The sequence below is a fragment of the Pseudopipra pipra genome, chromosome 16 (genome assembly GCF_036250125.1).
Source record: "Pseudopipra pipra isolate bDixPip1 chromosome 16, bDixPip1.hap1, whole genome shotgun sequence".
NCBI lineage: Eukaryota > Metazoa > Chordata > Aves > Passeriformes > Pipridae > Pseudopipra > Pseudopipra pipra.
The window spans coordinates 16,729,540-16,746,770 of record NC_087564.1 but is presented as its reverse complement, the minus strand read 5'-3'; the positions used below and the strand labels follow the sequence as shown (position 1 = coordinate 16,746,770).

The following is a 17,231-nucleotide window of genomic DNA, read 5'->3' as shown; positions in this document are numbered from 1 at the left end:
CTAACCCAAGTGTACATTCACCTTTATACTACTAGGTGTGATTAGAGGGGTACCCATCATGAACAATCATCTCTGCCTATAAAGAAAGACTTTTGCAGGTCCTTTAAGAAAAATTAGCCATAGATTGTCTATCTTCTTAATACCTAGGCCTCTGAGTACATGCCTGACAGAAGCACATCAAGTGCACACAGCAGACTCACATGATCAGCATGCCAGCTGCTGGGGAATAAGGAAAAAGCGGTTGGATTTCTCAACTACAGAGATTATCAGAGAACCCCATATAACCAGTCTTTTTCTCCCTTCATCTTTGGAGAGCCATCTTCCCATAATTTGATGCTCACAAACAGCCTTGCACTTTTAGATTTGACATACTTGGATCCGAGAGAAAAACCTGGTACAAAGGATGACTACTGCAATAAAGCAATATCCACACACACACACACACGTATATATTACACACATGCATACATTAAAAAAGTATATTTTTGCCTGCAAAGTCCCAAACACTGAGGACTATTTTGGCTGGATTCCTTTACATTCATCTCTTGCAGTCAGAGAGGAGTACCTAAAAAATAATTTCTTCAGAGTGGTCCTTTTTTTGAGCACAATCCATCAGAATTAATGCAATAGTGTTGTTTTGTGCTCAGCAAACTAGCAGAACAAAAGCACAGGGACCCTTCTCATGATTCTTTTGTTCTAGGTTTCCAGTAAAAGAAACAATATATAATCCACATTTAGGGATAGAAAATATTTTGCAACATTTTAGCTCAGTAGTTGTATCCTAACATTAGATACTGGCATACATGGAACAGAAATATGTTAAACTGTCTTACCAGCTCAAAGAAAATGTCACTTTTTGCACTGCTTCTGTCCCTTGATAGTTTGAGCTTCGTGGTTTGATGATCATGCAGTAGCAGCAGTGGCATAATAAAGCAGAGCATACTGTGCCTGATTTTAAAGATAATCTCAAGAACCAATGAAAAACTGCTCAGATTATCAGATTGAGTTAAAGTAGCTGTATCTGCAATTACTCATTAGTCATGGAGAAACTGAGGAATTTCTGCTAAAGGGTTAACATTTAAAAGGCCAAGCAATTTGCTGAATATAGAAGTATAGGCTTGCAACTTTTATATAAAAAAGGGCCAACAGAAGAGCTTTCTAAGTGACCTAAAGTCATTTTCTAGCCCTGTCTGGATGTGAGGCAAAACTGCTTCCACCCAAGTCCTCTACCAAACTATGCTCAGACTCCTGGAGCACCCTGAGCTGCCCTGTCCTGCGCTTCCCCCACAGCCAACTGCTGCACTGTGCTCAAAGCACAATTCTGGAAGCAAAGGCAAAAAAGTATTGCAGTGCTTCTGTGTCCTGATCCCAGAGCATATGAGGAACAGATCTTCCCACGCCCAGCTGCAATGGCAGTGTTACAGTTAGGATGCATCAAGTCAGTCCTGTATGTGGGTCTAGTGCCAAGAAGGGGGAGAGAGAAGCAGTCAAAGAATAGACCAAATAACAGTCTGTCAGTATCAGCTTCTGGGGCCAAGAGACAAGGAGGCAGAGGCCATGCAGAAATGGAGATGGACATTTCCAAATTGGTACAACAGAATGAATTATGGTGCTTCCCCTAGTACCTGCTTTTTGGCCCTAACATTCCTGGGAAAACATAATTTTTCCAAATTAGGTACTGCTAGGTAAGGGACATTTGCAGTTTGTTCCTAGGAGACACTGAAAAACCCCCACTTCCAACCCCTCCACATTCACAGTGACAACAATTCATTGGCCAAAGGGCAATTGTTACAGCTTGCTTCAAAGGGAATGGCCTCCCTTATTTTAATACTCTTATGGCAGGTACCTGCCTGCAAAATCTGCCTCCTAGGGTGACCAGAAGTAACTTCTAGCCCAACATAGCACCAAACCATCACCTTCTACCAAATGTACAGCCTGATAGTGTTGCAGTAATAGAAACAGCTCCTTCAGCAGTTCTGGGGCCAATGATATAGAGACAAAGAGCAGGCAGAACTGAGATGTAAAGGGCCATAGAAAGACAGACGAGTTTCCCCTCTTCCCTTAAGCAGCCAGGGTCAGTTACCACAATGTAGTTTCTGAAGTGAAAATAGCTGTAAGATGAAGCTGTAAAAGACTGTGGAAACCATCAGAAACACCTCTGCCTAGTCCACATTCGCATTGACATGAGCATGATGCAAAAGCCCTTGTAGGACAGTGTGGGGCAGGCTCAGCTCATCCAGGCAGTGAAGTTGGGGTGATCCTCTGCAGTTCATAGAGGACACGCAAGGGACTGGTTGTGCAGCAGGGAGGATGTATTAGCATGTGAAGACCTCCCACAACTTATCACAGCTGATGACAAGAAAAATGGAAAATAAGGAGGGAAGGAACCAAAAAACTTAATATCTTAGAGCAGTGCCCAGGAAGCCACTGAGCTAGGGGTATATTGAGGGAATAATAAAAACATAGGCTAAACTAAGCCATATAGGTCCAAAATCAACATAGCAGATACCATGGCTGTTCTGAACAATCAAACCAGGGAGGTGGACGCATAGCAGTACAGTCCCAGCACTCACCTGTGAAAGAAAGAGCTTCTCTTCATTACAGTATTCCCTTCTCTCTAGGGAGCTGTGGAGATGCCTATAGTCTCAGTTAAGAGATGGAGAAGAGGGAAGGGAGTTTATTGGTATCACAGCAACAACAGATTATTACTGCACTGGAAGCAAACATCATTCACCACACAGATTCTCTCAGGATAGGACCTCCTACAGCCAAGCAGCACTATGCCTACATAAGACGTTAGGTCTTCACATTCACTTTCAGTATTGCAGTAACTTTTAAAGACAATTAGGCTAAACAAATCAGAGATAGAGATGTCAGAGGGAAACAGATTGACAGTTACAGTGCAAATTGCAGTTTCATAGTTGGCTTTATTAGCTAGCAGAAATTGCTCAAAATCTGTGCTACTGACCTGTTAACAGCAGGAGAGCAAGTCCAAGGCAGAAGTTGCAGGCACATCCAGCTAGGATGACATTTCTGAAATTTTGGCATAGTTCTAAAAGCTGCTCAATTAATGTGCTTGAAAAGTGCTGGGAGATAAGCTGACTCAGTAGCCTAGTAGAAAGAGTTTGTCTGGAATTATATATTTTGAAGACTTTTCATTTACAGACCCCACCTGGAAAGGCACAGTCTTTCTGAAACCTGAGTTGTGCTTGTTCTCTTGGACATACATTTCTATGGTGATTAAATAAGAATTGGCTTTGATCATACCCCATGGACAGGTCTGGGACCTCCATAACTAATAAACTACTACAGCTGAGTTTAAAGAGCCAAAAGACATTAGTAGGAAAAGTAATACCATATGTTGTTTGGAAAGGGTGGGGGAGCCTTAATGTAGCAAACATGCTTGCCATGGGTTATGCTTCTAAGAGTCCATGTACAGCCAAACTCCCAAGTCATGCGAGAACACCAGGGAAAATAATTTAATGTTCTGTACTCTTCAAAAGGTTACTGTAAAAAAATTGCACATCTATATAACCCAAAGGATAATTTTCAAGGTACTTAGAATTCTAAAAAAGACAACAACCAACCAACCAACCAACCAAACCCAGAAACAATCAATCATAACAAATTTGAGACAGTAATAGGATAAGTGGCAACAGAAATAGGCACGTATTTCTGTGGACCTAACAGTTTTCAGTTGTATGCAAGAAGCTTACACAAAGCAAACTTTGTTTCTCTTCTGAATTTTGCTAACACTTTGCCCCTGGCACAGTAAGGAAAGGCCCCACACTCTGCCAAGCAACATCAAGCCCTCAGCTTGCCTGTGTCCCACTGACAGGGCTGTCAGAGCGACAGGAGACCCACTGCTTGACATAGCTCCGTGGAAAGTCCTGCCCCTCCTGCTCAAGAGAGATGGGCCCACAGTTGGTCTGACTGTTTTGCCCAAATTCACAATCAAGTGGACTTCCACAGTCTGAGTCCACAAAGCCACTGTCAATAGTGTCCAAATCAACGCAGATCATAGGGTAACTGTCACCGGGCCTGGTACTGTGAGGGAAGAAGTCGTAGGAGCCTTCACTGTAGGAAACACTGTCACCGTCAGGAGAAGGTAGAGAACCTGGATTTTCCAAATCCCACCGAAGAGGCTGCAAGCAAAGGGCTTCTAGGATGTTCCCCACTCCTCCTTCTGAAGACCTTTCTACTTGCTGGTGGACTGGGACACTTGTGCTCCTCAAGTGGTCTGTGGACACGGAACCTGAAGCAAGTATTTTGTCCTGCGTGCTCAGATCAGCCAGATGCAAGTCATGGGATATCTTTCTGTCTTCCTCATCAATGTCAACCTTGGGGTAACCAGGTCCTCCAGCACTATCATCTTCCTCATTGGTATGCTTATGTCCCCTGTACACGTGGTTACAGCTGCACTGGCAGTTACAGGATGTAAATTCATCAGCCACAGTCACCGTATCAATGGACAAGTGCCCGTATGACTGCTCCTCAGTCCCACCACTGCTGTTTACACTGGACCACAGGGACTGGCTATTGTGGCCTGGGGCAGTCAGGCCACAGGTCTTGCAAGTCAGATTCTTTCTCAGCTCATGCAGCTCTTCCCGTGAGGTGCTGTTAGAAGGACGCATGGTGTAAACTTCTAGGACTTCTGGAAGGACTATTCCCCATTCAAAGAAATCAAAGGTCATTTTTGTATGGGATGCACCAACCCACTTCTGCAGAAAAGGACATACAGTGAGAGAGGTTAGTATCACAAGTTTTGAGGTTCCACACAAATGACCAAAGTTCTTATACTTTTAGAGGCAAAGGCAAACTCTAAAACCACTGACTCTTCCAATAGAACAGGAGATGCTGTTATTACCAGACACAGCTGCAGGCGAACTGACTGAAGTAATTGAAAATAATTAGCTCTGAGAGGTTTGCATGGCTTTGCAATTTTCTCTATGCTGCATAGGATGCCACTGCCCATAGCAGCATTCTTTCATCCATCAGCCTGAAGTCCGGCCAAGCCACTAAGTTGCCCCTACCCTCTTGTCCTGGACACTGCTTCTCTTGGGAAGGATGGTCAGCTTCTCCCCATGTACTGCACTTGCAACCAACACACACATAGTCCTGCTCTCTCACTTCCCCTGCCTCAGTTTCCTGGGAAGGGGGTCTGGACAAGGCTTCTCCGATCTTCTGTATGCACCAGAACAGCTTTTCTTTCACAGTGAAAAGGAAGCAGAAGTAGGCAGGGGTTGGGGTCCTCACAGAACTCTAGCCACCACCTGCAACACTTACTCAGATGATTAGGGAGTGCCACACATTGAATCTTGCCCTTCTGTATCACCATTAGCATCACACTGCCCTGTCCCAGGTATTCTCCCTAGATCACAAGCCCCTTGCCTTCAGTCACATCTGAGAGTAAAGGCACTTCTGGATTTCTCTGATTTAAGAAAACAGTAAAAGTTTATGTTTCTTTTGAAGAAGTCCCTGAATCAGACACTCAGATCACTGCAAATTTTAGACATGTGGCACTAATGAATGCCAGTAAGTCCTACTTGAGGATTCTGCTCCCTGTCTTCCACTTACCTAATGGCTGAGCTGTGTCAAGGCTCTTCTAAGTGTATTGCTTTCTGCTGTGTATATAATAGGTAAGAACACTGCACTTCATAAACACTATGAAGGCTTCTGAGTGCTGCCACATCTGTCAGACTGCCTTAATCTTACTGGCCTCCTGCCCCAAACTGCACTCAGCATAACTATACACGAGCAAAACATTTGGGAAGAGAACAGCTTGGCAGGAGTTTATTACCTTCTGACAGACAGCATGGAAAAAAAAAAAAATCTTCATTACAGCAGGAAGCACCAAGTCTTATTTAATTAATTTTTAACCTACGCTACAAAGAACTTTGTATTAAAGCTGTAATGGACAGAAAGGCACCCGAGGTGGAAAAAGGGTTTTGGAGAAACAACAGAAAATCCTTTTCTTAGAATTGAGTGGGCAGAATATTTCCTATTTCCTCTTGACAGTTCTTTGCAAATTCCCACTCAATATGAACCTAAGAACTCACATACACACAAGTAAACAATGTTCCTTACCTTTCCCTTCTATGTTTTAAGTTTTTCTCTAACATTTTCACTGCTTCCTACCCAATCCAAGAGTGCTGTCTGCAGAGCATTACTACTGTAATTTGTAAACATTATTCACGAGATATAACCTAACAAAACCTGCATTTCTTTGATGCAGGCAGGATGCAGTTGAATAAGACCTACATCAACTGGTTTTTTGCTGGCCAAAAATGACAAGTCTGTTCACTTTTTAGTGATGTCAGCACATCCTCTTAACATCCCTGCCTGTGCATCTTGTGCTGTGGCTGTGTGAGCAACTGCTGCTTTGATCTCCAAATTTCCTAGGAAGTAACTCAGCTTTAGCAACTGAGACTCCTTCCCTTCCCAGCAGCACTGAACAGCCTATGTAAAAACTGGCAAGAATGTAATTCCCACAGAACAGAGAAGCCCAAGGCTTCGCCTGAGAGGAGCATGGCTCTTGGCATACCAGGGAGCTTTTATTTTAACCTTGAGCACTAGCCTGTGACTTTCAGGAATTCACACACTGGGTCCTCCTGGTCCTTCCCCTGAGAGCAACTAGTACCAGCTGCCTCACCAGAGGAAGCAAGTATCCCTCTGGTGCAGATATAGGAAGGCATAACAGGTCTGAAAGAGGAAGGAAGGAAGGGAGACAGTCACTACTGGCTTCGGCCTGAATAGCACCCCTCCAAGACTACTTGCTTAATCTAATTACAAACATCAGCCTTGCAGCAGTGGGAAAGTAAGTACATGAAGATCATTAGGGCCCTCTCCCAGAGGGTCTAAGAAAAAGCAAAAAGAAAAAGCAGACTCTGAAGTGTCTCTGATCAGTTCTGCTGTAACAACAGGAATTTGTTCAGAAAGAGGCAGTGATGTTTGCACTGATATGCCAGCACTTTTACAGTTCGATAATAGGACTGTGAGCTGCTCCTCAGCTTAATAAAATAATTATGTGCTTTTACTTTTGCATCCTGAGGACTCCAGAAAACTTTGCAGCTTTTGCAAACTATTTTGTTACAAAAGCAAGTTTGGCTGCTGTTAAATGAGAAGAGAATTTGGGAGGGCTAGGCAAAGTTACTCAAAGACAATTCCTTCATAGGGAGTCAAGCTGCACTGTACTATCACAGCGATTTTCCCCCAAAGCTCTGGACATCTTCCCAGGACAATAGGCATAACTACTGCCTACATGAGTGACTTTTCAGAGAGAACCATAAGGCTTAATGTTGAGCTTGTGTCACATCAGAGCCTGGAGTGGGAGATCTGGGCTTTACAATTAAGTCTGTTCCATGGCCTTTAGGGCCCCATGGGACTGCAGCTTTGGAAAAGTCCCAGTTATTGTTCTGGTATTTGACTCCCATCAGGATCCCAGTCTTCACAAATCACATGAACTCAGCTCATACACTGAGACAGCACCTACAGAGAATAAGCAGTACAGACATGACATAAAAGCCTTCATGGCACAGAACAGACACTGGAGAGCTCTGGTCACTATATCTAGAGCCTTCTGGCATTCCTTTGAGATAGATTTCCCCTCCTACTGCCCTAAAGAGAATCCCTTGCCCAGGATAGCACAATGGCTTTTAAGTTTGTTATGTGCTCCACTCCACATGTTCTTGTGTAGCCCAATTATACCTTGAAATCTCCATTATGTGCCAGGTAAAGAGGTTTGAAAAAGGGAGCAGGGTCTGGTATGCAAGCCATCTTCTTCCAAAAGCTGGAAGAGAAAAGAGAAAGGTTTTGGGGTTAAGCATATGTCACGGATGCAAAGCAAGGCATCTCTAGATCCATTTCAAGCAACTGAAATCACCTGCCCAGCCTCATGAGTTAGAAAGTGGCTGAGGATCCAACGATGCCTTGTGCTGCCAGAGCCATCTAATGGCCTTTCTTGTGAACCTCACAGGAGGTGGGACCTCAGCACTTGCACACACATATATTCATGCTAAGGAAAGAGATTCCAATTTTTTTCTTCTTGGAAAAGCACCAAGTGCTCAAAGTGCATTTTCCCCTCAGGCTGGGCTAGCTTGTGGTCTGCACATCAGAACTCTGCCCTATGCAATTCTTTTGTGGACCTGGGCTGTGCCAGCCCTGTTGCTGCACGAGCCCAGCCCTCCTCTGTGTCAGCACCCCAAAAGGGAGAGAGGCTCCCAGCCAGCATTGAGGGGCCTATGTCAGCTTTGAAAAGGGGCAGGCCAGCCCTGGCTACTGCTTCATCTGGCAGCTGCAGAGCACAGACAAGACCAGAACAGCTCAGGAGGCTGGGTGGCCCTTGCTTCATCCTTGTGTGCCACTGTCTTGTCCCAACCAGCTGAATGGCAGCAGAGCCCCAGAGAAAAGCAGCTCGCTCCCAGCAGGACATCAGCTAGAGACCATACTTGGCTGGTCCTCACAAGCTCATAGCAGCCCATGCTGCCCATACAAAAAAGGCTGCCTGTGAACACCCCATCTATCAAGATAGAATAAGAGCATTTACTCACGCTTCCTGAAGCATTCTCACCTCTGTTGTTTGGCCAGAAAGGTTGCGATTGAAGCCATGATTGACACAACAACACCAAACAGCAGCAGCCATCCCATGCCTGCTGTTTGTGTTACTGCTGAACAAAGAGAAGGGTCATTCAGGCTCACCTTGCATTTATCCTCCGGTCAATAAGCAGGAGATGGTAAGAAGAAAAAAGGCTTTTGCAATGGAAGGGCTTGTCAGGCATTGGAAGGGGCTGCCCAGGGGAGTCACCATCCCTGGAGGTGTTCAAGGAATGACTGGATGTGGCACTCAGTGCTCTGCTCTGCTCTGGTTGACAAGGTGATGATCAGTCACAAGTTGAAGGTGATGATCAGTCACAAGTTGGACCTGATGATCTTGGAGGTCTTTTCCAACATAAATGATTCTGAGGCACCCTTAATTTCTACCCCAGATTCTCTCATAGGGACGTTGAGGCTGTCACCTGGGCCCCATGGCCCAGGTCTGAATGAGAATGCTCAGAGAAGTCTGCATCAATGAAAGGAGCAGTGCATCAGCATGGCCTGGCTGCACCACACACAGACAGCCAACAAATTTGGGGCAGGACAGCTCCCTGCCACAAAGACCCCTGGTGTTTCTGACTCCTGGTTTACGGACACCTCATAAGTGATCCATGAAGTGAAGAGAGAGAGCAGTTGGCCAGAGACATGTGAAGAAATGGTGTTGACTAAATGACTGTTTGGTGGCTGCTCTCCACCTGTGGTGAAAAGGTGCACCTTTAAGATCCAGACCTCAGATATCCCTTTGCAAATGGAGCTTGGCCCTGCTACCACAGCACCGTGTAAACCCTGTAATATTTCAATTCGAGCTGCAGATGAATGAGAGAGCAGGGAAGCTCAGCGCATTCTGCTGACATTGACTGCAGTTATTTTGCCCTGCTCTATTGGAGCAAAGGCTCCTTGTTTTCATAGCCTTTGTTCCACCACAAGAAACATGAGTGTACTTCTGTGCATAAGGTACTGTGAAATCCCTGCGGAGTGGTGGCTACCAAACAAAATACCCATGCCCAGCATGACCAACCATTAGAGTCCAGTCCCAGAACTCAGACTTGAGAGCAGGATCCCTCTCCCCTCAGCTGAAGATAACAGTAAGCTCCAGTGGAGGAGATCTCCTTCATTTCTGAAAGCTGCAAGCAGGACCCTGGGCATTTGACACTGAAGAGGAAGCTAGAGGCTACACTCCTGCTGTGGCACTCAAACCTACAGGCAACCCCACCAAATCCTTTTCCACGGGAGAACATCAATACTGACAGCCCAGGCCTGTGGTTCCTGTACGCAGCAAGAAAGCTAACCATACCTGTCTAGACTATTTAGAATTTGTTCTGATTAATTAGATTTCATTAGAGTTCTGAAAGCATTCTGACACTGGACTAACTGGAAGGGCAAGGACAGCTAGTAGCATGTACCGGCAGGGCTGGTTTTCAGTGACACTGGAAGACTCCATTCACTCCAAAACCCATGGTAGCCGCTGTCTTCGCGGGGTCTGGCTCTCACTTGGAACTCGTACTCAGTGTTCACTTGGAGTTCCCATGGTAGGATCACCAGTGTCTGTTTACCTTCATGAACAGCTTTAGTCTTCTGAGTCTGTGGATGATTAAACACCAAACACTCAGGGTTAGAGTGACTGTTCTCACTTTCCCCTCACTGCTGCATAGTGAGGAGCCCTGTAAAATAACCTCCCCTGCTTTCATGTTGTTTCTTCAAGGCCATGCTCTGGCTGGTCTGCAGCTGCATTCAGCCACTGGGGAACCTTCCATACAGGACAGCATGAGAATCAAATGAATTATCACTCTTCCTCACAGGAACTACTACTTCTCATACAACTTCTGCTTCTTGATTCATTTTTGGGTTTGCCTGTTTTCAGTCCAGTCAAGCAGAAACATATCTTTTCTAAACCATGAAAATACTTCTTCCACACCAGTGCTGCCATCCTGGTTGTGCTGGCCTCCTCTTTTCTGGTACGTCCTACTTGATGGTAAACTGACATCTCACTTACCTCCCAGCTATCGGTTCTTCTCTTATAACGCAGCTGATATTCCAGCTCCTCATTCAAAAAGTGGAAGGGAGATTTCTGGTAGGTGGTTTCCCAAGAAATATTGTAACCCTCTGAGAACAAAGTGGTCAGGTTGAATGGAGGCTGTGGTTTGACTGGAAGACAGGATGGTGTTACCTTTCATAACATTACTACAGACAAGACGTCCCAGTGTGGTATCAGCAATGCAGAGCGAGTAGGAAGCCAAACTGCCCTGGCACGGGTGGGCCTTCCTCATACAGGAGAACATACACAGCATCCCTGCCCCTCAGCCATGCACAGAACCTCCCATCTGAGCAGCATAATGAGGTCAGGCCCGAGTTTTCGCTGAATATACCTTCTGCCTGTCTCTGAACCTCCTCATTGCTTAGGGAGCAGAAGAAGATAGTACAAGAGGATAATAAGTCCTGGGAGATGTAAAGAGTAGAGCACCTCTCATGACGTAAGAGGACTCTATGAGGTCATGGTTGCTTGAAAAATTGGGGAAATATTCCTCAGTGTAACAGATATCAGGAAAAGCTGAGGCAAGGGGACACTGCATAAACCCGGTGCAATTCCCTGTGTCCTAAGTGCCCCAAACCCAAGCTTTTATATCCCCGCAGGGTGTGTTCATGTATGGAAAAGCAGTAACACAAAACTCCAGCAGGGCCTGCTACTGAGCTACAATGCCTCTGGACAGGGACCTTCAGGAGGTATGCAAAGCACTACTATCCAATCTCTAGTCTGTCAGCGGAGGCAAGGGGACTTCCTGAAATGTTTTGGCATTTGTCAAAAAGACAACACTTCTCAAGTAAAGTTTAATTTCAGAAGAATCCAAGTAGACGGTACCCATCTGCCTGACTAACCACTCCTTTTCTTCAGTTTGCTACACAACCAGAACATACCAGCATTCCAAGTCAGCTACATGATTACATTCAATCTTCCTGTCATGCAGGAGAGATGATTAGGAATTGCCCCATAAAGGGGAACTGCTACATCCATTGCATCTGGGACACCTTGTGCCACCCAAAATAATTTCATGTTAGGTGTCCACTACAAGAGCCTTCTGGAACTACTTTGAGATAAGAAGAGAGCTGGAAAAGGACTTTTGACTAGGGCATGTACTGATAGGACAAAAGGGAGTGGCTTCACACTGACAGAGGGCAGGGTAAGATTGTATATTGGGGAGAAATTCTTGGCTGTGAGGGTGGTGAGGCACAGACTGCCCAGAGAAGCTGTGGCTGCCCCATCCCTGGAAGTGTTCAAGGCCAGGTTGGACAGGGCTTGGAGCAACCTGGTCTAATGGAAGGTGTCCCTGCCTGTGACACGGGGTTGGAACTTGATGATCTTTAAGGTCCCTTCCAGCCCAAACCATTTCAAGGATTCCATGATTTGCGACATTTGCAATAAAGTAATTCCTCCTGCTCTTTAGAATCCAGCCAAGAACAAATTCCTGCATAATAATCTAGGTATGAGACTGGTCAAAAGCGGAAATTTGTCACCTATTGCTTCATGGTGAAAAGGAATTTCCCCATGAAAAGCATGGACTAAGCCAGCTCTAAGCTCAGCCTCAAGCATAATAGTGACAATAAGAGCACAGTGCTCTGTGTAGATGAGTGTACACCAAATGTAGCCCCCACCACTTGCTGCCATGCTCACTCCTTGCCCAGACTATCCTGGCACCTAAACATAGTCAGACAGTATTTATCAAATCCACCATTTTTGTACTTACTGTTGTCTGACAAATAAAAGTCTTTGGAAATCACTTGCTGCCTATCAGCTACCTCTGTAACATCCACCTGGACCTTGGTATCTCCTAGGAGTTCGGTCATGTCCACAGTGCACATGTACTCTGTGTGACTGGTGTTCCTGGACACTTGCAGGAGACTGCACGCAGCCACAGTATTTTCAGGATCTTCCTCAGGAATCCTAAAAAACCCAAAACAAATAAGTCCACATCTACCACATGCTGTAGTTGTATTAATTTGTTGCTGAACCACCAGGCATAGAACTTGATTAAAAAAAAGTCAACATGTTCAAATAAAAATTTATCTTTGAACTTTGACAGATGTTTTCCCCTTTCTATTTGCTCAGCTTGGCATCTTTGAGAGAAGTACAAAAGTGTTTGTCAAAAGGAAAGGTGCTCCTCAGGGCTAAACAACCCAGGACTGCATCCATTCCCTTGCTGGGGCAGAACAGCAGCCATATGGGATTGAACAATCTGCACAAGCCCTGCCAATGCACACGGGTGAAAGTTCACTGTTAACAGCAGCAAAGGGCAAGGTATTCCCATGGGAAGAGAGCAGGCAACGCTAAGGAAGCTGGAGTCAGCGTAGCAGTCAGTGGAGGCAGGAACCAGGGGTCCTTTGCTATGGGGGAACTCAGTTGGTAGCTGAAGTGTGAAATGCCAAGTAAAAAACCAGCATATCAGCAAGAACAGGATTTCTACCCAACAAAGAGGACAGAAGGTCACCACCATGCTATGGCCATGCAGAGATTCCTGCTAACTAGACTTTGCTCATCCTACCAAGACATACCATGTTGCAGTGAGGTTGTATGAACCAGCACCCAGGTCATTTTTCAGGATACAGGACAGGGTCTGTATGTAGTCCACAAAACAAGTGAGGTTTTCACAACACACAGCTGTAGATTTGGAAAGAAAAAACACAATATCAACTTCCATGATAAAGCAAGCAGAAATTTACATCACCATATGCAGTCCTCAGGGTTCTCACTAAATCTGAAGGGAACAGATCATTCTGTGACAGCCCTTACAAAAATCTCCAGCCTTGGGGTTAAGATGTGTTCCAGCTCTACAGGATGACAAGTCTTTGACAGCAGGATAAGTGTCAAACAAAAATCTATTAAAAATACTGTGGCAGCCAAAATCAGAAAGTGCCCAAATTGTGACTGAATTTTCAGACTTATCCCTGTCCTTTCTCATACAATCACTACAGCAGAGTCACATATTTTAGCAAGAGTCTTCACTTATATGGCACATAGAATAGGCATGATAATCCAGTAAGAAGCAGTACCATATTCAAACATTTTTATGATACCACTTCCTAAATTGAGTACTATTCTTTGCTAGTCTAGTTTTCATTGTATGACATGTACATGGCACTTCAGATTTGTATACAAGACCCCCATTTCTCCAAAGAGCTAGGAGAGGGACAGAAGAAATTTGGGGATATTTGCAACAGACTGGCCCCAAGGATGTACATATGCTTTTTTAAACTGTAAATTATTCAAGTGATATGGCTGTCACTTTTTTTCATTTTGACTTTTTCATTTCACACTGACTTCAGAATTTTGTTCTAAAATTTTCATTAATTTTTCTCTTTTCATTTTGAGCCCTCAATAGACTCTTCTGAGGGTCCTGGTCTAGGCGCTGTTTGGTCCAGAGTCCTGAGCAACATACTTTTTCTCCTTTAGCCTAACTTTACTCTCCTACAAAAATGGGGTTAGAAATCTCTTGCTTTCCTTTAGCGAGGACAGCAAGTACTAATAAGCTGTTAAGCATTAGTAATTAGCATTCTGCTATGCTATTATGTTAATTAGTCAAACGGACTACTATTCCTAGGTAGCTGGTAAGCTGCAAGTGTATCTTTGGGCAAGAACCTGTTCACAAAATTAAGAGGACAACTTTTTACTGGGAAAGAAATAATTAAGTGTCCTAAACCCAGTTAGATCTAGGATGAAATGTCTGTCCTTGACAGCTTCAGAAACAAAATTCAAACACTTCTAACAGTAAGATCTAGGTTGATTCAAACTGAAATTAGTACACAGTAATTCCCTGGCTTGCATTACACAAAATTCAGACCAAACATCACAAAGGTCCCATATGGCAGGAAGATATAACTCTGAATGCATCTTTTCTGTTAACTTAGGTTTAACTGGAGCAGGTCCAATGCTCTGCCTAGAAGCAGCACAAAAGATATATCCAAGCTTCCCTGCAGACAGTTGTCGCTGCCTTGTCCTGTCCAGCTGACCTGTTCAGAGAGTCAGCTCTGAGTCATATGGAGTTTGCAGTGTGGGTAGGAACCAGCAAAAAACAGTGGGTGACTTTCTGCACAGTCCAGTCCTGAGCCAAGGGGCTCAGATCAGGAGAGGTTCACTCCACTGTCCCTGGCAGGCCTGCCAACAGCAACCATAAGCCGTGGTCTTAGCCACCAGAATCTTTGCTACACCAACGGGTTTTTTGGGTGGGGGAAATCCTACTCTAATGTCACTGCGAGACATTTCAGGTCAAGCCAAGCACTAACTCTGTGTTCTCCCTGCTGGTGCTGCTCCCTGCAGCCTGGCTGAGCTCTGCCTTCCTGTGCCTGTCTTCCACTCCTTATCCCATAGAACCCTCTCCCCTGCCACCATATCTTGTGCTTGCTGTCCCATGGCAACCTGGGCTCATGCACATCTCATCAGAGCTGGCAACAACTGTCAAGATAAATCCTGTGGGTGTACAGCCTGGAAAAAAATATCTGAGAACTTACTGTATTGGAATAAAAGGAAGAAGGAAATATTCTGGAGCCACCGTTTGTTCCTCATGTTGGTTCTGACTGGATGTCCTGGGGGGGGGCAAGAAAAAAAGAAAAACACAAACAAAACTCCCACAATCAATTAAAAGCTCAGCTCAGACATCTACTAATATGAAGAAGGTTGAGGTGGAATTAATTTTGCTTTCATTAAATGTCTAAAAGTGCTTTATTTAGGCAAGTAATTTCAGCTCTCTTGTGTCGTGTACCTACTCCATGGGCTGAGGGAGGGATGATCAACAGCCCTGCCAACTGGCCACAAGTGAGGTCAGTGAAATCCTTGTTCCTTGCCAGCATGTGCACAGAGAAAGCAGCAGTGACTGAAGCCTTAGGCTATCCATGCAACAGGAAAGGCTCTTGGGTTAAGTGCTAACCTATTTTTTAATTCATTAGTTTCCTGCAACTAGAAATGGCTTACCACTATGGGAAGTGACATTGCTGAAGGTTAAACATCTGTGCAGAGAATTAGTCAAAAAGAGTCTGAAGGTCATTGTGGGTCTGTATGAGCAAGGCTGGTGAGAAGTCATTGATTTGGCCTACCCATGGTTAAATAAACACGAAATATCTAGCTAAAGGACTCCAGGAAGACATACCAGAAAAAAAAAACCTGCCTCCCATGTGGCACAAAAGAGAACAATGTACAGCACTGACTGCAGGGAAAGGCTGTGCTGATGCACTTCGGTGCCATGCCACATAGTCTGACCTACCCTCTTTTAATTTAAAACCATCACCCCTTGTCCTTTTACAACAGATTCTGCTAAAAAGTCTGTCTGTATCTTCCTAGCTTCCTTTAAATACTGAAAGGCTGCAATAAGGTCTCTCTAGAGCCTTTTCTTCTCCAAGCTGAACAACTCCAGCTCTCTCAACCTGTCTGTAGTCTCTCCAGTCCTTGGAGCACCTCCATGGCCTCCTCTGGACTCAGTACAGCAGCTCCATGTCCTTTTCATGTTGGGGGTCCCAGGGCTGCAGGCAGAACCTCAGGTGGGGGTCTCACAAGAGCAGAGTAGAGGAGGAGAATCCCCTTCCTCAACCTGCTGTCCACACTGCTGGGAACGCAGCCCAGGGCACAGGTGGTTTCTGGGCTACCAGTGCACATGGATGGCTTATATCCAGCTTTTTGTCCACCAGCACCCACAAGTCCTTCTCAGCAAAGCTATTCTTGATCCATTTATCTCCCAGCCTGTACTGATATGGGGGGTTGCAGGTATCCAGGTTCTTGGGTGCCTGTGCTGCCTCCACCACCAGCAGCAAACACCCAGACAGTCACTCAGCGGAGAGAAGCCAGTGAGGCCTCTACCACGTGGGGAACATTTGTGGTGTTAAAAAAATTTCCCAGGTTTACTCAAATAATGAAAGCAAATAAATTTAGCAGCCAGCAGAAAGCCCCTGTAGCCCTGTGTGAGCTCAGGGATGTGCTCCCAAGGTGCCAGAGGAGATCAGTGAGCCTCATTCTGGAGGTGTCACAGACATTCAGTGGCTGCAGCACCTCAGCCCTGCAGTGGGAGCAGTGGTGCGGCTGCTGCCCCTCCTTTCCTGCCAAACATATCCTGCCCAGGAAGCACTGCTCCAGCTCAGCAAGGAGCCCCAGGCACCCTGCCAGCCTCCCTCACCTGCTGCCAGTGGCAGGACAGAAGCTCTCTTCCCCCACACTCCAGCCTTTCTTTCTGCATCATATATCACCTTGAGGAAACACCTTTTCTTGACCTCTCTGGTCCCAGCTCTCCAAGTTTCCTCTATGTAATAACTCTTGCTGTTACCACTACTTCTGGTGGTGCACTTCCTGGTCACTGAGATACAGCCCACTGTCTAACCCCACCTTGTACTCCCACTCATCCTTCCACTGCTCTTCTCCAAATCCCCATTCCTTTGAGGAAGGCCTGTTGTTATCCTGCCATCTGAAACCTGCTCATCCAACCTCATGCCAAGATTGGCTGTACCATAAGCCCATCTCAGTATCACTTTGTTTTGTGACTGTCATACTCCACAGTCTTGGCCACGCTGGAAGGCCAAGAAAGGCAACTTGCTGCCTCTTCTTCAGCAGAGGAAGGAAGGAAGGGATGGGTCCTTAGAGAGGTCTGCAGACCCACCACTTGTTTCAG

General features: G+C 45.4%; 1 protein-coding gene across 7 annotated transcripts in view; it reads right to left on the bottom strand.

The window, feature by feature from the left end:
* Window positions 1–3,452: 3,452 nt before the first annotated feature.
* The window catches only part of IL21R (interleukin 21 receptor), a 24,043-nt gene continuing 10,264 nt past the window's right edge, over window positions 3,453–17,231 (bottom strand). For 4 of the 7 annotated variants that reach the window (XM_064673530.1, XM_064673526.1, XM_064673529.1 and 1 more), the window contains exons 2-9: window positions 15,091–15,165; window positions 13,138–13,243; window positions 12,333–12,529; window positions 10,586–10,737; window positions 9,996–10,173; window positions 8,570–8,666; window positions 7,708–7,789; window positions 3,453–4,721 (exon numbers count right to left, since the gene is read on the bottom strand). In XM_064673530.1, the coding sequence (XP_064529600.1) occupies window positions 3,813–4,721; window positions 7,708–7,789; window positions 8,570–8,666; window positions 9,996–10,173; window positions 10,586–10,737; window positions 12,333–12,529; window positions 13,138–13,243; window positions 15,091–15,145 (1,776 nt within the window). In that variant the 5' untranslated portion in view covers window positions 15,146–15,165 and the 3' untranslated portion in view covers window positions 3,453–3,812. The remainder of the gene's footprint in view (window positions 4,722–7,707; window positions 7,790–8,569; window positions 8,667–9,995; window positions 10,174–10,585; window positions 10,738–12,332; window positions 12,530–13,137; window positions 13,244–15,090; window positions 15,166–17,231) is intronic. The other 3 variants (XM_064673527.1, XM_064673528.1, XM_064673532.1) reach the window with 3 other exon arrangements.